Source organism: Haliaeetus albicilla, chromosome 12 (genome assembly GCF_947461875.1).
Source record: "Haliaeetus albicilla chromosome 12, bHalAlb1.1, whole genome shotgun sequence".
In the NCBI taxonomy this organism is placed as follows: Eukaryota; Metazoa; Chordata; class Aves; order Accipitriformes; family Accipitridae; genus Haliaeetus; species Haliaeetus albicilla.
This window is the reverse complement of record NC_091494.1, coordinates 16668032-16692433: the sequence shown is the minus strand read 5'-3', so window position 1 is coordinate 16692433 and position 24402 is coordinate 16668032. Positions and strand designations below refer to the sequence as shown.

At 38.8% G+C, this 24402-nt stretch overlaps 1 protein-coding gene across 1 annotated transcript in view; it reads left to right on the top strand.

Moving 5' to 3' along the window:
• Positions 1-22474, top strand: part of CEP152 (centrosomal protein 152) — a 30903-nt gene extending 8429 nt beyond the window's left edge. Inside the window, exons 8-28 of the mRNA XM_069798289.1 lie at positions 657-796; positions 1088-1288; positions 2752-2899; positions 4094-4185; positions 6091-6254; positions 6836-7043; positions 7887-8000; positions 8122-8252; positions 8436-8564; positions 8709-8844; positions 9536-9715; positions 10246-10518; positions 11002-11133; positions 11419-12069; positions 13722-13896; positions 15380-15559; positions 19099-19180; positions 19303-19409; positions 20180-20336; positions 20618-20721; positions 20971-22474. Of these exons, the coding sequence (XP_069654390.1) occupies positions 657-796; positions 1088-1288; positions 2752-2899; positions 4094-4185; positions 6091-6254; positions 6836-7043; positions 7887-8000; positions 8122-8252; positions 8436-8564; positions 8709-8844; positions 9536-9715; positions 10246-10518; positions 11002-11133; positions 11419-12069; positions 13722-13896; positions 15380-15559; positions 19099-19180; positions 19303-19409; positions 20180-20336; positions 20618-20721; positions 20971-21986 (4520 nt within the window). The 3' untranslated portion in view covers positions 21987-22474. The remainder of the gene's footprint in view (positions 1-656; positions 797-1087; positions 1289-2751; positions 2900-4093; positions 4186-6090; positions 6255-6835; positions 7044-7886; positions 8001-8121; positions 8253-8435; positions 8565-8708; positions 8845-9535; positions 9716-10245; positions 10519-11001; positions 11134-11418; positions 12070-13721; positions 13897-15379; positions 15560-19098; positions 19181-19302; positions 19410-20179; positions 20337-20617; positions 20722-20970) is intronic.
• The last annotated feature ends 1928 nt before the right edge of the window (positions 22475-24402 follow it).

Here is a 24402-nt window from a genome sequence, read left to right as displayed (position 1 = left end):
GAGAAGTTTGCCAAAGTAGTGTGTAAAAAAGTACAAAGAAGAAAAAAACCCAAACCCCAATAGGAGAAGTGTACATCTATGAAAAAATTGGGGCGGGTGTTGTGCTGTCTGGTTAACAAGCCATTTCCTGGACTGTATGTAGAGAGAAGCTCTTCCAAAATGATCAAAGCTGTAGGGTAGACTGGTGGTTGTCTTGGTCTTCTTCTTTTTCTTATAGGAAGAGACAAAAAAGTTGTGAGCTTAGAGAATTAAGAATATAATTTTTAGAATGTAAAAGGAGCAAAGAAGAGCAAAAACTTCAGCTGTCAAGCATTTAGCTGTGTTTTGGCTATTCCTCTGGGGGAATTATTTTGTTTCTCCCTTTAAATGGTGTAAGGAATGATGCTAGTTCCTAGCGCTGACAGAATGGGGCCTGTTTCCACTAGGGTTCTGAAGGTACAATATATCAGAGTGCTTCCAGCTGCCAGAGCAAGGAAGTAGTTACTGGATGGAGAATGACAATGTTTTTGTTCTGTCTTCTGCCTGTTGCCCACGGTACGAGACAAAGGTCTCATAGCAAGTGGTTCTGTAGAGCAGGGATACTGAACAGTCATGTTCCATGAAGTTGTTGAGTGGCTCCCATGTTTGTCTCACAATTATTATGTCTCTTTCTTAAGATGAAAAGGATGGTTTGGCTGTTAGTCTTCATGAATCTCAAAAACTCTATCAGAATGGAAAGGAACGGGAAGTGCATCTTGAAGGTCAAATAAAGGCCCTTGAAACTCAAATTCAGACTCTTACTACCAATGAGGAGCAGGTACTATCAATATTTTTAAACTGTTGTAGAAGATCTCTACAGTTACATTTGTGGTGCATTTGCATTAAACGTAAGTGCTAGTTTCTTGAAACACTGTTCATGATCATTGCAGAAGCTGAATATATGATAAATGAATAGGATGCATTGGTGGAAAAGAATTTGTATTAAAATCCAGGCATTACCTGAGGACTCTTAGCAACTCTTGCACAAAAAAACTGAACTGACATACAGAATATTGGAGCAAAAGTAAAGTATATGTAACTGGGAGCTACTCTAATACTGTTCCTACAGATATTGAAGCAATCAAAAGTGGCAGAGGTAGCCATGGAAAGCATGCAGAAGCAGCTGTTAGAACTTCAGCGATCAGATGCCCTTCAACGAGCCAGAGAACAACATGAGGCCATTATTTCGGCACTCAAGCAGAAGTATGAAAAGCAAGTATTATCATTAGAGCAGAAACTTGATACTACAAAATCTGCACTCCGAGACCAGGTGAGAAATTATTTCAGGATACTGAGTACTGTACTGTAGAGGCTGTACAACTCCCCATGTTTCCTAAACTGCACTTCTTGACCTATAATTCTCATAATTCCTTCTGGAAGCTGCTAAGCAAATGGAAAGGAAATTCTACAAAAGTCTCAATATTATGTTGCTTATGTGGTATGTTTTTATAAACATCTCCAGGCAGTTGTGAGCTCAAATTGTGAGTTTGTACATAGCAGATGCAGAGGATGCAAGAATTAATTGTCTTAGTTTCTCTCCTGAGATTTCATTCTGTGCATAATCTCTTTCGAAAGAATACCAGGAAATAAATCTGGGAAAGAAAAGAAGTAAGAAATTATGTGATATTTTTGCTGCAAGAAAAACTGTTTAATAAACAGTCCATCGTCAAGGTTCAGTCTCAAAATGATCAAGGATGACTAACCACTGAATAGTCACTATATTTTAGAAGTACAGATTTAAAAGGAGAAAGGGGAGGGGAATGCTGGCTTGAAGATGGAGTTTGGCATAGATTGTGTCACATGGTTATAGAGCTTATTAAAATTGTTCTGCCTGACATGTCGTAAGCGTCCATTACACTGTTAGAAATATTCAAGCAATGTAGTCTAGGCAGGCCTTAATAAATTGTCCTCTTATTTCACATAAAGGAAATAGAATTAAATTTCTTTAATTCTAGGTCTGTAATTCTTGTCTCAACATAAATATGTATAAAAATAAATGGGTTGTATGTTTGAAAAGGTAACTAGCACTTGCTTGTAAACAAGAACGCACTGCTAAATTTCTGTCTATTAGTACCACAGCAAAGCTTACATAGCTTTGTCTCTACTGCAAAAAAAGTTTTTTATGGTAGTATGTTTGGGGTATTTAGAGAGACATCTCCTGTTTCTGAGAGAAAATAGAAAAGTCAAAAGGTGTGAAGACAAGGCACTGTGCCTTCCGGGTCTGTGTAGGTAACTCTAATGCCATATGAAGGTCTACTTTGTGTGTCATGTGCAAAAGCTACAATTCCTTTTTTACAAACTGTTGGAACTTGCTAGCTTGGCTTAAGCTCAGTTGAAATAAACTAATTGAGTTAAGCTCAGGCTTAATATAAATAACGTGAAGACTTGATTTTTCTGCATTAGACTAACTAGATGTGATTTATTACAGGGGATAATCTGACATGCTGAAAGCTAACTGCTCTAGGAACTACAAACCGGTTCACATTCGTCTATGTTTATGTATGAGTACACTTACTGTCTCCTAGTGAAAACTTAACTTTGATGGTGTAAGAGATGACTTGTCAGCCAAAGATAGCATTTGATCTGTGATTGATTTAGCTGGCCTCTACCCCTTTAGGTATCAGATTGATTCTTTTTCTCCTGTGTCTTGTATGTATTGACTTCTTCTATATCCAAAACTGTCCTAGATGGCTAGATGTTTGTAACATGAGTAAAAATAATCTCTCTTCCTAGAAAGAGCTTTGCAAAAATCTAGGAGACTATGTTAAGCAACTTGAAAAAATGCTGGAAGAAACCAAATGCGAAAAAACTGAAATAATAAATCGACTGACAAGAAGCCTAGAAGAAAGTCAAAAGCAATGTGCAAATTTACTGCAAACAGGTCAGCCTTTTACTCATACCTTATCTTTCCTTGCAGAAACAGCTCCAGTTTTTTGAAGTATGAAACTGCACATCTATGTTCCTATTGAAATGGAATCAATGTCAAGCTAAATGCCTACTAGACCATTTTGTATGCAGGGCATTAGTCAGAGTTAAATGAAGTTTAGTTAAGTCTAGACTGAAGTGTAAAAAAATAATTACAATAAAAAATAACCCTCCAAAACGCCAAGCAACAGCAGTTAAACTATTTTTATATGCATTTTGTGCTGCCTATGTGTAAACTTAGTTTTGGACTAAATAATAGCCTTTGGGAGCAAGCTACTTCTTTTTGTGTTAGGCATTGGACTTGAATTGCCATTCTAAATTCAAATCTCAATGAGAAAAGAATAGTTTTTGTGGCTGGTTCTTGGAAACTTCTATCAGTAGGAACAGCATGTGAAGTGTTCTGCTCTTTGTGTATGTGGCTTGTGCCTACCTGTACACATTGAAGTCTTTTAATAGTGATGTATGTAGTAGCTATTAGTGAGCTCAAGGAAATAGGAACAGAGTAATGCTTATTACCAGAATGTCCTGGTTTAACCCCAGCTGGCAATTAAGCCCCACGCAGCTGCTCATTCACTCCCCGCCCCCAGTGGATGGGGGAGAGGATTGGGGGTGGGGAGGGGAAAGTAAAACTCATGGGTTGAGATAAAGACAGCTTAATAGGACAGAAAAGGAAGGGAAAAGACTACTACTACTACTACTCGAATATACAAAACAAGTGATGCACAATACAATTGCTCAATACCCGCTGGCCAATGCTCAGCCAATTCCCGAGTCACGTTGCCCCCTGGCCAACTCCCCCCAGTTTATGTACTGGGCATGATGTAAAATGGTATGGAATACCCCTTTGGCTTATTTGGGTCAGCTGTCCCAACTATGCCCCAGTTTCTTGTGCACTCCCAGTCTCTGGCAGAGCAGTGTGAAAAGCTGAAAAGTCCTTGGCTTAGTATAAACACTGCTTAGCAACGACTAAAACATCAGTGTGTTATCAACATTATTCTCATCGTAAATCCAAAACACAGCACTATACCAGCTACTAAGAAGAAAATTAACTTTATTCCAGCTGCAACCAGGACACAGATTTTTCAGATTACACAGTCTTGCTTGCATATTTATGACTTGCTCTTTCTCTCCCTTCTTTTTCCTGCAATAGGCTCGATGCAGGAGACAAATCAGTTACGGTTTCAATTGCAACAAGCTCAGTCTGCGCACATGATAAGCAATAACATGAACAAGGCTTTGCAGGTTAATTAATTTTATTCAATATTTTACAGTTTTGATTTTAGGGGGGCGGGCATTATAGCTAAGAGATTGGTAGTTGAAACTCTTTATTTGTTGGGAAAACAAGCACATCTCCTTTTAGTAAAGGACTACCCACTCTTTCATCTCCCAGTTGGATTTTTTTTTTTTTTTTAATTAAAATACAGCAGGGCATATGTATCAGCACAAATCTGATATCATACATCCATCTACCCTGTTTATGGAAAAAGAAGAATGTAAATTCTATGTGCTGGGAATCTCATAACTTAATTAGGCTATAGGGACAGTTGGAGATAAGTTCTGAAATTTACCTTTTGCTGGCAAAAGGGAATGCTAGAGAGTCCTCTGTAAAATATGAGTGGAAGTCTTTCCAATTCAGTTTATGTATTTGACTTAAATCTATTATCTTGGAAATTATGAATCCTAATAAGTACTAGAGTAATGGGCTGTTTTTTCCAGCTATGTGCTTTTCTGTTGTCATCCTTTTTACTATACAAGGGCAGCAGGAAAGAAGTAAGGGCAGAAGAAATAATACTTAAATTCATATATGAACTGTAATAATGTCGTGGTTTAACTCCAGCCAGCAACTAAGCACCACACAGCTGCTCTATTGCTCTCCCTCCTCAACTGGACAGGAGAGAGAAAATGTAACAAAAGGCTGCGGGTCGAGATAAGGACAGGGAGGGATCACTCAACCAATTACTGTCACAGGCAAAACAGACTCGATTTGGGGAAAATTCGCTTAATTTACTGCCAATCAAACCAGAGTAGAGTAATAAGAAATAAAACTAAATCTTAAAACGTATTCCCCCCACCCCTCCCTTCTTCCTGGGCACAGCTTCACTCCCAAATTCTCTGCCAACCCCCCCCAGTGGTGCAGAGGGACAGGGAATGGGAGTTATGGCCAGTTCATCACATGTTGTCTCTGCTGCTCCTTCCTCTTCAGGGGCAGGACTCTTCACACTCTTCCCCTGCTCCAGCATGGGGTCCCTCCCACAGGAGACAGTCCTCCACGAACTTCTCCAGTGTGAGTCCTTCCCATGGGCTGCAGTTCTTCATGAACTGCTCCAGCATGGGTCCCTTCCACAGGCTGCGGTCCTTCAGGAGCACACTGTTCCAGAGTGGGTCCCCCGTGGAGTCACAAGTCCTGCCAGCAAAACTGCTCCAGTGTGGGCTCCTCTCTCCATGGGTCCACAGGTCCTGCCGGGAGCCTGCTCCAGCATGGGCTTCCCATGGGGTCACAGCCTCCTTTGGGCATCCACCTGCTCCGGTGTGGGGTCCTCCACGGGCTGCAGGTGGATATCTGCTCCACCGTGGACTTCCATGGGCTGCAGGGGGACAGCCTGCCTCACCATGGTCTTCCCCACGGGCTGCAGGGGAATCTCTGCGCTGGTGCCTGGAGCACCTCGTCCCCATCCTTCTTCACTGACCTTGGTGTCTGCAGAGTTGTTTCTCTCACATGTTCTCACTCTTCTCTTCAGCTGCAGTTTCTGTGCTCCAGCAACTTTTTCTTCCCTTCTTAAATGTATTATCACAGAGGCACTACCATTGTCGCTGATGGGCTCGGCCTTGGCCAGTGGTGGGTCTGTCTTGGAGCCAGCTGGCATTAGCTCTGTCGGACGTAGAGGAAGCTTCTAGCAGCTTCTCAGAGAAGCCACCCCTGTAGCCCCTGTAGTTCTAGCATATGCTTTGCTAGAGATATCAAAAATCATAGTATAAATAAGTAAAAGTAATGCTAGATGATTCAAGTAAATACAGCTAAATACAACTATATTTAGAAAGAATACCTCTGTGTATTTGTTTTCTTTGGAAGAGTTATCATGAGCCTAATGTGTTTGCTTGGAGTTTCTCTGCTCAGTGTAATTTTTTTTTTGTGTCTCTTCCTTTAAGGAAGAATTAATGGAACTGAAGGAAGAAATAGCTTTGTATGAATCTGCGGCCAAGCTTGGAGTATTTTTGAATGATGTGGGTGGAGAGCTGCATACGAACCTGGGTGATTCCTATGTAGATTTGGGAATTAAAAAAATCGCTGGGAAGAAACCAAGGTTCTGCAGGTATTAAGTGATTCTTGTTTAAAGAAAAATCTAAAATCCTTAAGAAGTGATACAACTGATGTGTAAAAGATGGTCCTACTGGATCAACATACAGTTTTTTGGTAGATATTTGAAATACTGCTGGTATTGCCAGGTAATCTGGGAAATGGGAAACTGGACTAATACCGTAAATTTGATGCCTAATTGCTGCTTAATAAATCTTCAGTTTTTGTAGAGATGATGTTGCTATTCCTTGGATTGTATGGTTTATATGCATGGATACCTTTTTGCTCAAAGATTCCACATAGTCGCTTAATGTTAAAGCTGTCTAAAAACAACCAATTGAATTATCTCAAAATACTTCACATAATACGAGAATGAATCTTTTGGGGGAACAGCTGAATGAACAAGTTTTCTGTACATTAATTGCAGCTTGACAAAAAAGCATATGGCTTCTATATTCTTGTTCTCTCTTTTTACTATTACCTCTTAGACATCTGTATTTCTGGTAGCATTAGTTGCTCTTCTCTTTGCTACCACTACCTTTCAGATAAATGTCTTTTGTCTTTTAAATACTGAAGCAGTTATGTCTTCCCTAATAGTGCAATACAGAACAGAGACATGGATGAAGAGCTCTCTAAAGATGAAATTATTGTAGAATTAAAAGCTGAGCTGGAACGTTTATTGAGCAGTAATAAAATGAAGAGAAACCAGATTACCCAATTACAAAATGATCTTAAAGATTGCCAGAAGACATTAGAGGAATACAAGCAGTTGTTGAAAGCGGAAAAAGCATCAAAAGAGTCAGAGGTTTGTTCTTTTACACTTTTTAAAAAGTAAAGATGCACTGGACTTTAGTGAACCAAACCAACATTTAAACTTCTTATGAAAATGGACCAAAGAATTTACTCAGAGCTGAGTATTCATAGCAACTAAGTAAATTTGTCTTTGAGCTTAAGGAAAGTATTGTCATTTGGATGATACCTTGTTTTGTATCTTTGGTGAAAAAGAAACAAGCTAAATAGCACAACCTGGGCAGCATATGCCTTATTAGGTAAGTTATGTTATGATGTCTTACTTGCTTGATAGCACTTAAAGGCCACTCAGTTTTTTTCAGAACTAAATTTTATTGGAGAAAGTAGGTTTTCTTTAGCCAAAAAGACCTTGTAATTTCTCTGAGAAAGCTGATAGTATCATTAGGTTATACAAATGGAACATTAAGGAGATTGCCTTCAGAGGGCCTTCACTATGTAATTTGATCAACAAGGACTCTCTTTGATACCGCATCTCTCTTCAGCCCATTATTAACTTCTCTCTATAAATTGATCAAGACTTGTAACATCTGCTCTTGTAATCTATACATTGTGACCTGGATGTGGGATAGGAATGTAATATGCTTGAGAAGAGTGCTCTCTGTTGGATGATAGTAGTCATTCAGCTTGCAAACATGGTGTCAAGTGTGTGCTTCTTTAAACCTTCATGATGCTATGAGTTTCAGGAGTTCATCTAGAATGCAATAAATTCCTTTTTATTTTTAATTATTTTTTCTGAGTAAAATTTTTATTTGACAGTTTTGTAACTTTTTTTTTAAAGCATCAGCTTCTAAATCATGTATATCCTGAAAGATATCATCTTAATTTTGTTTACTTTTAGCCTGTCGCAAATCCGAATGATAAGTTGGCAGCCAGTCCTTTGGTTTCTGATAATCTTAAGGAAGAAGTTCTGAGACTCAGAAAGGCTAATGAAACTTTGCTGCAAGAAGTTGAGGTGAGACAGGGATGCTGCTTATCCCCACAAAAAAACCACCACAACCCCCACCCTGTGCTAAAACCTGCAATTAGAAAAGGTTCTTTACAACCCACCTATTACTTGACTCTTGTTCATCCAGAACCGTACTTCAACTATTGAAGAACTGAAAGAAAGTGAGGAAAAATTGAAAAGCTTAAATCAAGATCTCTGTTGTCAGATGAGAAAGATGGTTCAGGATTTTGATCAGGATAAACAAGAAGCCATTGACAGGTAAGTCTGTTAACTCTGTTTAGTTCCATTTGTGAACTCTTAGCCTGCATCTATAATCTTGTACCAGCTATGTGGTACAAGGGCAGGTCAGCATTAGAAAGCTGGTTTCTTTCTTAGGGAAAAGTTGATCCCTGTTTAAAAGGGGGGAAAAAAGGTAGTTTTTTTCCTTTCTTGAAATTGTAGGTGTGAAAGAACTTATCAGCAACATCATGAAGATACAAAAGCACATTTTGAGAAAGACTTGATGGAGAGGTATGCTGCAGAAAAACAGCAGCTTATTCAAACTTATGAAGAGACAATCTCGCAGTTAAAGTAAGACTTCACATTTCTTCCACTTTTACTGAAACTTTCACATTTCCTGTCTGGGTCTCAGTACTAGTTACACTTTTTTAAAAACAGATTTGCTCTCCTGTGAGTGTAAAGACTAATTGACAATAAATAATCTGTCCTGTGAAGGGCTAACATAGATGAGCTGAGCAGAGAGATGACTGCAGTGAAGGAATGTTACATTGGAGTCTGTGGGGAGAAGGACACCTTGGAAGCTACTTTAAGGCAGAAATTTGAGCAAGAGCAGCAGCTGAAGGAAGAGAAGGTACTAATGGAAATACCTGTAAACCATGTCATTTCAGGTTGTTTTTAAGATGTAATATCAGTAAGTATATTTAGCTTTGTAACTGGGGAAGATATTTGGAAGAGATGCAGCTATATCAGAAAGTTAATACATGTGACCTATTGGTTGTTAAATTAACCTGCTGTTGTGTCCTGGGGTTTAAAATATTGTAGAAATAACCCTTTCCAATAGCTATTCATTTTCACGTAGTCAGCTTTTCATAATTTTCACTCTTGAGGGCTGTTCAGTCAGCAGTGTGAGGTTTTACATTCACAAGACATTTTCCAAAACACTGTATGACAATACATGTTTTCTTCTCCCTATATAAAAGTCATCTGAAAATACTGTGGCTTTTTAAGTAATAATAAATGCAGGCTGCTATATTGATTAAAAATTTTGCTTTTCTGAAGATACCAGTGTGAAAGATGCTTGATAAGAAAACTTATTTTAGAGTAATAGCCTATGATTACCTCTGCTATCAAGCCTTAAAACACCTCCTTTTGAGACCTGAATCTCTTGTCCAGGTGACATCAGTAAGATCAGTGCACTGGCTCTAGAAACTTAATCATGTCTCTCATGTATTCTCATCACTTTGTACCAGAGCACCAGAGCAGTTTGCTATGCCTTGGAGAATACTTTAATTTTAAATGTTTTAAATTTTTTTTTTCCCTAGCTCAAGAAACAGCTACTAGAAGAAAAAGAAGACTCTCTTAACCTTTTGAGGACTGAGCTTGAAGAGAAACACAGCAGTTCTATGATAGCAGCAAAGAGGCAGTGGCTGGAAGAAAAAGAACAGCAGGTTGAAGAGGAAGTTGCATTAGCCAAAGTTCACTGGGAGAAGGAAGAAAAAGAGGTATGGAACTTAGGCCAGTGTTTTTTCAAAATTTTTTTGTTGTTTTGTTTATTTTCAGAAGGACAACTTGTATGTAGACAGGCTTATGCACTGTTATTCTGCCATTTGAAGTGGCTTTTAAGGATCTGTCATTTAAGGAGCCTCTGAATAAGTCAGTAGGTATTACACATGCTTAAGATTTTAGAAAAAAACCAAAACAAACCAAGCCCCTAGACTTTGTAAAGTAACATACAGAATGTCCTGAATGTCACAGCTGGTAATATGCTGGAGTTTTCCACCCTGATCCCTGGGTGAGTGGTTATGCTTTCTATTGTTTCATTCAGTTATCGTATAGAAGTCCTTTGTGTATCCTATCCCATAGAAGAAATCTGTGATGAATTGCCAAACTCTCTCCTGTCTGAGCATGGTTTTTCTCTTCTCCTGTTAGGGAAGATTATTGGTGTAAACAAAGTTTTGTTTGTTAAATACCAGTGAAATTCTAGTTATTTGGACACTGGGGAGATTTTCTTAAAGAATATTTTTTTCCTTAGAATAAAGAACAAGTCTTTGCAGAAATACAAAGACAATGGCAAAGTAGGCTGGAAGAAACGAGAAGAACTGTAGTTGAATGTCATGACTGCAGCAGCCAAACTGACCGAGTAACAGTTGTGGATGAAGCTTCAACTAAAGAATTAGAAGGGATTGTTGGAGTCCAAAGGCTGCAGATCCAGAAGGCTCTGAAAGAAAATATGGCCTCTGAAGAGGCCTTAAAAGAATTTGAAATAGAACTGGAAAATAAATACCGTAAAAATCTTGCCAGCCAGGTAACAAATAATTGTTCTGTCCGCCTGGATCCTGTGAAACTGCCATGTGCAACTAAGTCACCTAAAAGAAAAAGAAGTGTTCTCTTCCACTAACTTTCTCTTAAGCTCAGTAGTTGATATTTGCTATATTAGAAATAAATTAAAAAAAAAAAAGTTCTGAAGAAGCTGTAGCATGTAGCTTGTTTTTTTAGCTGTTAGTTTTTCACACAGTTGGACAAGTTTGGCAGCGGTTTTGAACAGAACTGAGCAACACTGACTTAGAGCTTATACCATTTTGTTAATGAAAAATAAATTTAATATTCATCATTTTGGTATGATTTTTGCATCAAGAAATGCATCAGATGATGCTGGTCTGATTCTTTCAATTTCTGTAAACATAGGCAATCCAAACTGAAATCTGTTCTTTCGTTGCTACATGAAAGTAATAATAAAAATGTATTTGGTGGTGGTGACTGAAGCAGGTTTTTTTTTATCTGCTTGTAGGTAGATGCAGCTTTAACCCAAGCTCATGCCAGGTGGCTGCAAGAATTAACAGACCTCAAAGAGTACAAAGTAAATCTAAAGATAGAACAAGAAAAATGGGAGAAGGAACACAAAGAGACTGCAGCAAAGCAGGTAGCCCAAAATACTTGTTTATGTGTATTGATAAACAGTTCAGTCTTCCAGATCCCATATATTAGTGAGGAATGAATGTAGACATAGGCTGAGAATCATTAAGGAAAGATGTTTCTAGTGTATTCTGGTTCTGATCCTTTTTTTTTTTTTTTGCCTAATAGGATTATATTTTATTAAATAATTTGAAAATAATCTCCAATAGATTCATAATGACCCAGGGTTATATTTTATACATATATAAATGTATGCATATATTTATAATGACTGTGTCTATATATTCACCAGTTAGCCCTAGTTCTGTCAGCTGCTGAAGAGAAATGGAAGAAAGAATATGAGAATACAGAGAAGTCTGGACCAAGAATGAAAGAACTTGAAGAAAAGGTAATTTCTCTCAAGAAGGAATTGGAGCTAAAGAAAGAAGAAATCCCTGCAGCTATCAAAGCAGAACTAGCAAAAGCCCGTGCTCAGTGGAACAAAGAAAAGCAAGAAGAAATCTTGCAGATACAAGAGCAAAATGAGAGAGACTACCGATCATTCTTAGATGATCATAGAAACAGAATTAAAGAGGTACTTGCAACAGCAAAGGAGGATCTTGCAAAGCAGAAAAATGACCTCTCCATTCAGAAACAGGCAGAAATAAAGATGTTACTAGACCAAAAGCAGCGAGAATGGGAGGCTCAGGAAACAAAGAGACTGAAAGATGAAATTAATCGGTATGAGGAGAAGACTCTGCTTGCACTTGAGTACTTGTTGAGTGAAATCCATGAAGAACTAGTCAAGTGCACACATAGTAAGCATTCTTGGAAGGATAAGTGTTTTGATGCTCGTGTTCAATTAAACCATCAGTGCAAAGACAAACTGAAGGCTTGCTTACAAAAGGCCTACAGAACCACAGTTCACACGATTCTGGAAAAGAAAGAGCAAGAATGGAAAGAGGTAATATTTCTGCAAATTATAACTGCCAACCAGAAAAGGGATTTGAGAAGTCAGACTCGTACATGTTTTCTCCCAATATAAAATATTTATGTAGTCCTGAGAGTCCAAGAATCCAATATGTGAGTTCATTGATAACAACAGTCCTTTAAAACTCTGAGAGGGCTAAATCTACCATTCGCAACTGAAAAGGGAAAGGATGAGTGTAGATTTGACACCTTCAGTCTTTAAAGAAGAGAAAGCCAGGTTAGGAGTGTTGCTCTCTAATGCCAAGATTTGTAAATTAAGGAGATGAATCCTCCATCCTAAGTTTGGGAGCCTGTTGCAGGCTTTTGTGACCTCTTAGGTGAGTTCAGTGATTAAGGCCCATCTTAGATTTTTGCAAAGCTGCTGTGCTTTTTTTTTTTTTTTTTTTTAAGAAATTTAGCAGTTTGTAGCGGTGATCGGATAGTGATCATGGATCATGTTACTCTTCCCCCCCCCCCCCCCCCCAGCTTCTGATACAAATAAAGATAAAAACAGTAAATCCTTTTTGCAAATTATCTGTAGTAGAACTGAATAACTGACAAGCTGATCTATCTCAGGAATAATAGTCTTGCTTAACTTTATTGTGGCTCTAGGAAATCCTTTTCAATGTGCCTGCCAAATGAGGAAAGACATTCTACCCTCTTCTAGAAGAGTTTGGGGCTAAGTAGAATTCTGTCCAAAAGCTTCTGTTTCTGTTGTTTTGGCAAATTCCTCTTTTTGCAATGCTTATGCTTGTAGTAAGTTTTTGATTATGGGGAGCATCCCACTGGAAATGCTAATGCCACCCAGCATTTAGCAGCTGGGGAATTGTCCAAGAATAGGACAGAGAAAGAAACTCTTGTTTTTCAAGAAAAGGCGGGACAGGGGGAAATGAGTATGAAGTGATTTCTCATGACAGTATTACCGAGTCTTCTAGTGGTAATATGTTTCTGTTCAGAAAGTGGTCCTTTAAAGTTTTCTTGACATGAGCTATTTTCACAATTGTAAAGAGAATCAGAAGTTTTTTTTGCTATGCCTGATGCATCTTCTGTAATAGATATGAATGTCCCCTGGTAAACTGATATGCCTTTGAACTTCAAAACGTTGGTTGGCTTGAACTACCTTATTCAGCAAAGTCTTTGTAATTTCTTAGTAATGTCTTCTCTTATGCTACCATTATAACAATAAACAAAGGAGTTACGTTTTTCTACATGACTTATCTGTCCCTGTACTACCCATATGTGTGCAGAAGCTCTAAATGAGTCCAACCCCTTTTTCTGCTGGATATGCTGTTTAAAAAACCAAGTTAGCTTCAACTATTCAAAGACGCTGTATAGTTCTGCAACGTTAAGGGCTACTGATGTTTCCAAAATAAATTAAACTCAGGATAGCCAGGTACTGCTGTTGCAGTGAATTACACAAAGTAAAACTTCTATATGCTAGAATACACGTTTTCCTCAGTATTTGAGCTGCAGTCTACAGTTCTATTGCAAGTTTAAAGCACCTGCATTACAATTACTAAAGCTACTTGGTGGCCAGGGTTGTTTGTTTTTTTTATGGCTAACATACTACTTACCTACTTTAACATAGTGTAGTACGCTTTTTTTTTTTTAATGTGTTGGATTTTCAGGAAGTGTTTTCAATTGCAGAAATATGAAGAGCTAGTGAGTAATGTAAATAAAGAAGCATACTCTTGCCTGCAACATGGTGAAGGAGAAACTGGGGACGTGACAAGACCTCCTGTGTACAATGTTGGACACCAAGCAGAAGCGCAAGGGAGGCTAAGGAGACAGCCACCCTTGCAGGAAACTGGAACAGACAAAGGTATTGGGCTTGTTTTTAATCTGGCAAATTGTATATCATCAACTTAAGCTTGTTAGTAGCAGTCTTTAATAGTTGATGTCTTATTGATGACTATTAATGCAAAGCTAGTTGATATATTTGGGTGAGAGAGGAAGATGCAGTTCTTCTGACTGTGAGGTTGTTTAATGTTGTGTTAGCTTGTACTATGTTAAAGTCACAAACAGTGCAACAAATGGTACTGGTCTCCAGCTTACTGTTTTAATGCTACTAGCTTTCTGCTTTTTAAAGCCATTCTTCAGGAGTAAAGAAATAGCTGCTGTATCTGCTGCAGGTGTAAATACTCTTTGGGGGTTGTGGATGTGAACATTAACACCTCTGGTGTTTAACAGCTTATAAGCAAGCCAGTATTGATCATGATGAGCAAGGTATGGTCTAAACTATGTCGTGTAAATGAGTAATACTAAATCAGAGCTCTGAAGATCGAATTATATACTATTTGCTCTTGACATTAGACAAGACAAGGAATTCTGCATTCATATAAAAGATACTGTTGTGTCAAGAATTATACCTCACCTGGCACGGTGTTTTTTCCAATACTTTTGATCAAGAATGTAGTTGAAAAAATGTAAATCCCTGGGTGATGTTTCTCTCTTCTTTTCCTTCCTTACTTCCCGCTCCCCCTCTCTCCCCCAGTATATACGTTAGCATTGTAGCTCTTCTCAAAGCTGTCACATGTACTATGGCAAAGCTGGAGACAGTGTAGCTGGGGAAAAACTTCATGGGAGGCCTAGCTATCTCTCTGGGGCTTTCTGTTTAGTTTGAATTCTTATGCAACCAAAAAACATAAAGCAAGAAAACCCAAGAGAGTCTTTGGCTTTATGCCTATAGTGTGGCTTGAATTCCTTCAACACCAAAACAACAAACCATCTATTAAACACAAAACAATACAAGCAGTGCAGCTCTTCTGTCTCTAGAGCTCCCTGTCCTGGTTATAGGGAGCAACCGTTGCTCTCCTGGAAGTAGCCCAGTCTTTGTGAATTTCTTAACTTAACTAGACTCAGCTGCATGTGAGGCTTCCCAGCTGGGAGAGTCTCCTTCAGTTGACTCCAAAAGACCATGCTTGGCTGTTGGGGGGTGGGGATGGTTGGTTTTTTTTGGTGGTTGGGGGGTTTTTTTGGTGTGTGGTTTTTTGTTTTTGTTTAAAAAAAAAAAAAAATTTCAACCTACAAGTCTCATATTGTTGACTGAAGACTCAAATAATTACTGATGGGAGTGCATTGAGGCTGTGAGGGCTCAACGACTTGATAGATGCTGCTGCACCTCCTATAACAGGATTCCAGCCTCTTGTGATTATTTTAATTAGACTAATGTGTTACATAATTTCCAGCAAAAGAAAGACTAAGTAGAGCACTAGGAAGGTAAGGTCAGGTTTGATTTTTTTGTGTTTGGGTTTTTTTTTTTGGTCCCATGGTTGATGTGTAACTTTCAGCAATTACTGTTGCAGGTCAGAAATGTACAAAAAGGAACCTTGGGTCTCAAGAAAAATTTTGCTGTGAACACTGCTGCCAGGAGCTTGAAAAAAGAGAGGCTGTGTGCCAGGACTTAAAAAGAGAGCTGGAGATAGCCTGCAAACATCTTCAGCTTGCTGTGAAAGAATGTGAAGCTAAGTCAGAGCAAATCCAAGGTTAGTATTGTTTGTCACCTAAAGACAACTTTGAATGACTCTGCCTTGCTGGCTGCATGAGTCTCATCTGTTGCATCATTTAGTTTTCAGAGGGTGGAATGAGTGTTTGTGCATACTTACACCAAACAACCCCCCCACAACAAAAACCCACAAACTGACCTTCCCCTCCACACCCCGAGAAACCCCTTCACCCTCTTGGCTTTAAACATTACTTATTGCTTTAGTGCTCTTTCATGTGTACCAGGAAAAGAATAGAGGAAAACTGAACATGTGGCAGATGTTCTTTGAATATGTGTACATGTGGATTCCATAACCCTCATGGGCAATACAGATAATGCATGCGTGTGTACGTACACACATGAGTCAGGGAGTTCTTCAGTTATCTCCTTCGGGGCTGTACTGTTATTGTGCATGTACTCATCCCCCCATAGTGGGAGTATAAAGAGCAGAGTGGCCCTAAATGTTACTTGGTTCCTCTTGGCACCAGTAGTAGTAAGCCACTGACCACAGTTTTCTTGTACCTTCCTGCGGTTAATAATAGCTTGAAGCTGTAGTTCTGTTTTTCTTTCTTTTTTTTGTAAACCTTAAAGTAGGTTTTAAGTTGGCTTTATTTAGTCTCTTTTGCCTTTTAAGTCAAGACATTCTTTTTCCTTTGTGTCACTTTGAAATGAGAAATACAGGACTGAGAAAAGGTCTCTAGTTCTTAAATCTTTCTTTCCTATGTGATGACTGTCTCTATGAATGATGGATATGAAATATCCACTCTGTTTTTGGAAGTCACTGAAAGTAAGGCTTCTGCCTGTAGTATGGAAATAAGGCTTTTCTGAAGCTATTTCTGGTGGAAGAAGATAGTGCATAGTAATTTGCTTGAGATTTCTCCATTGTAGGAGACTGCTTCTGATTCAGTAGTGGTGTTATCCAGTACTCTTGTTTAATACACATCCCCCCTGGCTGTGCAGTAGTGTTGTTTTGTTATGATCACCTTTTTTTTGCTGTCCAACATCTTATTTTTGGCATTCTCAATATCTGTATCACCTTCTGTACACAGACTGTGATAGCGCCTGGTGGTAAAACCTCCCTGAGACTTGACCATCAGTTTAGTCAATTGCAATATTACCTGACTTGATCTTGATACCTGTGCTTACTTATTGTGGAATCTGTTGCATCATGTACATCTGTTGTCCTTTCAGGATAATAGACTCCATCCTTTATTACTTTACTTAACTTGGTAGAAGTCTCTGGCCGTAGTAAAATCTGGGCTAACGAGGATGAAAAGTCTTTAGCATATCAAACCCCTTTGCTGTACCTGTAACTACTCCGGCAGCTGGGTCTCCCTGTATGGGCCTGGCATGTAGGCTTTTCACTCAGAGAAAGTCATATTGATTCATCTGTCTCTGATAACAACAAGAGTTCATTTTGTCTAGGTTTATTTCTGAGAGGATTTGTAGGAGGAATGCCTGCTTTGCTTTGTTCCTGTGCTCAAGAACTTTTTCTTGCCTGCTTGAGCATAATGTACCATATGGAGCACAGTTCCCATTCACTTGGTATCTGAGGAACTCTATCCTCTTATTCAGCTGTATTGAAGTCAGTAGAGGTCTTTGTTTTAAGGAGCAGAACAAAGAGAATGATGTTTTCTCTGAAGGAAAACATGTTGGTGATTGAATAAGAGGATCATTCTCCCTGCAGTGCTTTAATCAGTTGAAGCTGTACACAATAGTGTTCAGGGCATTTTTTTTTTTTTTTTTTTTTTTTTTTTTTTAGGCTCTCCTTAGAGCATGGCAGGAATTGGACTTGCTGAAGGTTCTGATTCATGAGAAGTCTTAAACTGCATCCTGAGGGTCAGTAACTCTGTAGAATTGTTTGAGCATGCCTCAGTGAAAGGTCACTGTGGCCACTGTAAGCAGGTTTGGTAAATGGTCAGCTTGGAGAGAGCAGATGTGAGGTAGTAGGTTGTACCAAGTGACTAAACAGTTGTACTTGCCAAAGGCTGTGGTTTGTGTGTGTTGTGAGTGTTTTGGTTGTGGGTTTGTTTTTGTTTTTTTTTTTTTAAATGAAAAATTTCAGTTGTCTGCTTTAATAAATTTTGTGCTCAGTGAGGAGGTGTAAAATGCTGTATGTTTGCAAGGGAAAGGCTTTTGCCAGCTTGCAGATGTGTGATCAAGGCCAGGTAGGTAAGTTGCACAGATTTGTGTAATATTATTTCTGTGCTCTTTTGTCGACAACCATATAGTGTGTAAACTTCCTTGGGACTGGAGGAGAGATTGGAGGGTAATAGGAGGTCTGTTAATGAAAATAGAGCCTACTGCTATCACCAAGGTCATCATAGATGCAAGTCTCAACTGCTCAACATGAGTTTTGGACCACAAATGAGGATCTCTGAAGGCCATGAATTGCTTATATCTGTGTTCTAGGATGGCTGCTTGCTTTTTGCTTTTCTGCACATCATCCTAGAGAATGAAGAAAGCCAAACTTGTCTGTGTCTTTCCCAGGGCTCAGGTCCTCATATTCTACCGATGAAAGCCTTGATTCTTCCAGAAGGAAGATTTGTCTTTAAGACATGCCTTCTGTGGTGTGGTGACAGTCATTGTTTTCCTTAGGCCATGGTTCACGTGAGAAATTTAGTGGCTGGGTGCAGTGGGGGTATCTCCAGCATTGAGTCTAGGTGTTCAATTCATGTTGGTTTTCTGTCCTAAAATAGGAAAGCTAGTAATCAGCTGTTGATTTTTATAGGTCTATCCAAGTTTGTCCATCAATTCTTCAAGTTATGCTAAACACCTGTACATTTTTTTGAAATAATTATTTGCTTCGATTAGATTACATAGTTAACAAATAGGTTTTAAGGTTCTTTAACTTTCAGGAGATGGCCCACAGGTGGACTATCTGTATGCCATGATCAACAGTCTTCAGTATCAGCCTGAAGTCCTATGCTTTGGCCTTTTTCAGCTCAACTGTCTTCTCGTTCTTTGTGGTGGCTCATTATAATATTATGTGCTTCTTAGTAGCATTGAGCAGAGTTCAGCATGGAAGTATGGAAGTCTAGCCTTCCTCTGTAATAGTGGCTTTTGGTCATTAAAAAAAACAAAACAAAAAAACCAAAACAACCACCAAGTTTTATCTTTTACCTCGCCACCCCAAAGAAGGCACAATTGCTGACCTGCAAGTTAATAATTCTTTTCCAGTGTTTGTCAAAACAAGCCTCATTGGTTTTTTTTCCCCTGTCCTTTCTCTACATGTACACCTGTTATCTCTGAAGTTTTGCCTCCAGCATAGTGTTAGTAATGGCATATGAAGGCTTTAAGCTTACTTAATTACTATATGAGATGACTTATATTCAGGCTTCATTGAAGTGTATTGTGATCGATTCGTATATGCCTGTTACTGCAACAGCTGTACATTTGCTTTGTGACATTGAGCTCTTATAGCAGAAACAGCAGTTTATGTAATCACTTCTGTTGAACTTAACTTGAATTTAGAGAAGTGCAGTGAATTATGGTTCATCTCTTTTTTTTTTTTTTTTTTTTTCCCTTTTTTGGTTATAGAAAATGAGAAGGTTCTACAAGCTCTAATTGCAGAAAACTCTGAGATGAAGACTAAACTGAAAGACCTGGGAACACCACCAAGGTATTTAAAAAAATCTACACAAGCTGATGGGTTTTTTTGTGTGGGGTTTTTGTTTTTTTGTTTTTTTTTTTTGTAAGATGTAAGCTGCTTTTCTTGTGCAGTGTGACTTATGTGCATTTCAGGTCACTGTCAAAGGGAGGCGTCTCAAAACCTTGTACATCCTGTGACTCTGTGAAAGGGCTGGAAGAAATGCGTGCTCAGTACATTAAAGCTGTGAGCAAGATTAAGTGTAAGTACTAAAGTCTTAGCTGAAAATTTAGGAGAGCAAAATAATTTACTTTGTCATTTCCTCCTCCTTCAGCCAACTTGCACAGGAATCTGACAGTCAAATCGCATGAGAAGTAAATTTTTCCTTCGTACTAGAGTGAATGTGAGACATGGAATTGTTACCATAATCTTGGACAAGGTTAATTGCAATGGGTGAAGCTTTGTTATGCCATCCTTGCTTTGTTGCACTGTATTATGTTTTTTAAATGGTAAAGCGTATTTTGAGAACTGATCTTGTATCTCCAGCAAACAATCCACCTACCCTGCAACTTGTCCTGAGGGAGAATTGGCTGTTCTCTTGTGCTGTATCCTGGCTTCTGGCTTAATCAGCAACCTTCTGGCTGAGGAGAGAGGGTTAAGTGTAGCGCCAAGTCTTACTTGAGGGCAGCAGGTCTCCAAATGCCAGCTCCACTGCTGTCAAAGAATTCGTAGACCTGCATTTTACCAGCCAATATTCCTCCCAAATCCCTGTGCCTAGTGTTTTCTATTGCTGCTGAAGATGCAAAATTGGACAACTGAATTCCCATCTGATGCTTCATATCAACCTGCTCTGGTCTTTAGTGGTATTTATCCAGTAGGCAACATTTGGCATAAGGATTTGGGTGGAATGTTGGCAGGTAAATCCAGGCCCTTGCTGACTTGCTCCAGGTCTGCTAGACAATCCCAGTTTGTGGTGGTGGCTTTTTTTTCCCCTGCTGGGAGAAAACTGGTACTAATGAAGTGTGTTTGTAGGTGACATGCTTTGTTACATCCGTGAAAGTAAGGAGCGAGCCGCTGAAATGATTAAAGTGGAGGTTTTAAGAGAGCGCCAAGAAACGGCACGGAAAATGCGTAAATACTATTTGACATGCCTTCAACAACTTCTTACTGATAATGGGAAACATGAAGGGTGAGTTCAAGTATGTTTGGAAATTACTGTTGGTTTTGAAAGAGGTGTGTAGACATTAGTCTGGTGTTTGTCCACCTTGGAGAAAACAGTGTCTAACTGCCTGACAGCCTTGCCAATCTGCTCAGATTGGCATGGGGTCACTGCCGAGCAGTCTGGCATACTGTCTTTTCAGTGTTCTTTGACTCTTGCTAACACTACCTTGAAGTAAAACGCAGAGTTGGAAAGGAATTACACTTAACCTTTAATTTTTTTTTTTTTTCATGTTCTGCAATTCTTGGCAGAGCTGAAAAGAAAATAATGAACGCTGCCAGTAAGCTTGCTATGATGGTTAAAGGACTTGAAACACCTCTTCGACACATTCCCCAAAGCAAATCTACCTGCTCAGGTATGTTGGATTCTATAGTTGTTCTCTTCTTGATCATATTGATTTAATGCATGTAGTAACGAAAAAGCAGATGGAAAGTGAAGTACTATTTATTTATAAGCTTGCTAATGGAAATGTAAATATAAGCTGCTATTTTGACAATGCTTACAATTCTTCATTTAAAAAAACCCAACCAAACAGAAGAACCCAGTCCTTCTTCCAGCATTAACATTTCATTCAATTAATCTATTTCCTTCCCTCCTCTCCTAGCTCTGCTGTTAAATTCTGATCTACCACCGGGAGTCGAGTACTCAAAAAGAGATTGCATGCTTCAGACAAGGTCAAACTGTATGGAAAGTAAATCATGTAGTGAAAGCATTACCAAAAAAGCCAATGATAAAGTTGCCCAGAAAGGTGTACCACATGACTTGAGACAGCAGTTTGATGCAATGCAGACTGAAACTCAACATATGCTTCATGAAACAGTGACTTCAAATATTCAGAATGGGAATAATTCTAAAAATCTGGATGGTGCTTCAAGAGATGCTCTGCCAGAGTTTTATCCAAATGAAAATGGAAGAAGAGAAAAATACAGCCCCATCATAAATGCAGACAAAGGACTCGTGTGTGCTACTAGTACTATAGCACATCAGAATGCTTCTCCATCTGCTTTTCAGGTAACAACAGAAAATATGCATGCACCCAGCTTTACAAATGGCCATGCCATCTCTGGGCCAACTCATCATATGCTTAAGAGCAAGAATGATAGAACAGTCTTGAAGGAGGATAAATGTGTCCAGTCATGTGGAAAATGGAAAGCTAAATCTAAAAGAACTCAGGAATTTGATTTTCAAGAAAGTCCAGAAAGAGATGAAGGAAGCAGCAGTGAATGGAGTTCTGTGAATGGAAGCCTGCATCTGGATTGCAGTGATACGCCTCTCGTGAACCTTGAACAAAAAGCCGGTACTAATGTGCAAGCACAGACTGCATACTGTGAAGAGTTTCCTCACATCAGGTCATTTTCCCCTGCAGATGAAAATGTTGTTACTACTTGGAGAGACACTTCTAATGGCAATGGCAAGATTCTCAGCACAGAAAGCAGCACTGAAGTTTGCAGTAGAGGCCACCTGATAACAAACCCAGAACATACTTCATTCCTCAACTCTGACAAATCAAATTCTGCTGTCACACAACTCAATGTATTGCCAGATTCAAATGTAGGAAAATGCTGCAACAAATGCTTAGAAAAAAACAGCGTGGGATCCCCAGTCTCTTCAGCAAGATAGTGGTTTTGATAGCCCACTTTCTAACTTGAACCAATACCAGTAATTCCTCGTTTGAAGGAAAAAAAGATAACTTGATATTTAAGTAAAAGTGTGAGGACTGGGGAGAACCTGTTCTACTGTGTCTATTTCATGACCAATGTGACACAGTTTGAATGTTACGTGAAGAAATTCTATAAAGTTACTTGAAATATTAATGCAGAGTTTTGTTTACCTTTGTAATAACGCTTTCATAATTGTTTATTGTGTATTATACAAATTTATTAAACAGAATCTATTTTTATATTAAGTTTAGCTTGCAGTGTTTATCTAAAACAAAACTACTGTAACTTGTGGTAACCTCTTTAAATGGTTATGAAAATTCCTTCAGAGCTCAATGAGAGATGTTTTAGGATTTGTTTGAAGTAAGTATTTTAATTGACTCTTCCATTTTGAAGGACCCCCTGTAAGCCTCTGCGTGTGTCCCCATAATAAAAGTGAAAATACTTGCATTTTTTTATTAAATAATTATAACAAATCGCATTTCAAGTATTCTTCCCTTTGGTACAGCAAAAAATAGCTTGTACTGGACATAAGAAAGGTGTAAATTAGAATAACCATGTTTTGCAGGTGTTCCTTAAATAGCATAGGTTGTCAATCTAAACTGAAGATGTAGTAATGTTCCTTCTGATGCTTAGAAAGCTTATATTTTAAAGGCCTGCTCACATTTTGAAGAGAAGTACAAAATGTATCTTTTTTTCTAGACTTTTTGCTTTCCTCGGGATGATATTTCATTTCTAGTGATGCTGTGAGGAAAAGAGGTGTTTTGCTGCTTGCTTACACAGGGTGTGATTAAATCATACTTGTTGCGATTAATAGTATGGTTATGAGCCAGCAATTCACATCAACAGTAATACAGAAGATGTAAACAAAAAGGTTTTGCTTGCTATTATTCTGTGATATTAGAAGAAGAAAAAAACCTGAATATTCTCTCAAAGATGATACCTATGCCTTTTGTATGTAATAACATTTAACTGCTGCAAGGATGCTCATTTGGTCTTTCAGAGTCAAACAGCACAGTCTAGTCTGACTATCTTTTCAGTTTTAAGAGGAAAATAGTACAAGATTCAACAGAAATCTTCTGAAGAAAAATGTGTTTAACTTCCTTTACAAAAACATCCTGCCTGTTTATTTCAGGCCAACTGGCAAGGCAGAATGCATTACAACTGTTGGTACGCAGGACTGGTTTGTGACTCGAAACTCTCTCGGGCGATCTAATGACAGACTTCTGAATTTCTTGGTGGCTTTTAATGTTGCCCATAAATGCAACCTCACTTCCTCTTTAGTGAAGGTGGGGTTTGTCATCATCAGTGGGAGCAAACTGAGGCCACAAGAGACCGCTTGTGCCTAAAAAAACATGGGCAGTAGTTAAGTTCAAGGGCCAAATTCCGAGCTCTTAGCTGAGGAAATAGCTGTGGCCTCGTCTGCAGGGGAAAGTTTTTACTAGTTGTCCTCTAAGCCCCATGTGGAGGCTTTTTTTTCAATGATGAGTGGCTTATTTTGGTTAGCTTAAACATTTTCCCGAATTGCACAAGGTAAAAAAGAAGCACATTTATTCCTGTGCGAGAGGTACTTATACAAGTGTTTAAACCAATACATCAGATTAATTAATTCCTTGGGCTAGTCTAGAAATGTTCCCCAGATGAAGAAAGCCTGGATCTGTAGAAGTAAACATGCAGCTGTCCTGCAGGGCATCCCTGACCATTCAGACAGAGCAGCTGAGGGCCCATCGTCTCATCGGTGCGGACCAAACGTACTTTTCCAAGTAATCCTTCATCTGAGGTGGGTTCAAGAGCTTCTCTGTAGTTGCTCCCCAAAACGCCACAGTCAATGCCAATGTGCAAACTGTTTTTAAATTTCCCCTAAAATGTGACTTTTTACAGTACACTTTATTTCTGTTGTCTTGTTCAATGTTGTTTGTATGCATAACTCTTGAAGTCATTAATTTGTAGCTTTTAAAAAATGTCCTGTGTTTAAAAGCTCAGTGGTTTCAGTGCAGAATGAAGTACTTAATGCTCCTAGTCCTGCTAAAGCTTTGAACAGCTGATGATTTTTACATATTTTATTTAGAAGCTGGGGTCCTGCACTGATGAGAAGGGGTCTTCTGCATTACTGACTGCTCTGGAGAAAGCTGAGGGTGCAGCAGGTCCCTGTTACAGTGAGGAAATGAGGGGAGTATTCTTCAGCAAGTTCCATAGCCTGATGTGAGAAAAGGTTCTTTTGTGGGTGTCCCTACGCTCTTATGGAGCAGGAAGATGTTATGCAGATGGGGCAAATGAGGGAGGGAGGAAAGAAATCTTTCCAATCTCATCTAGTAAAAGAGAATAATTAAACGTGGACATCAGGTGCCCAACTGGATTTGGTTGCTGTTTCAGTTATA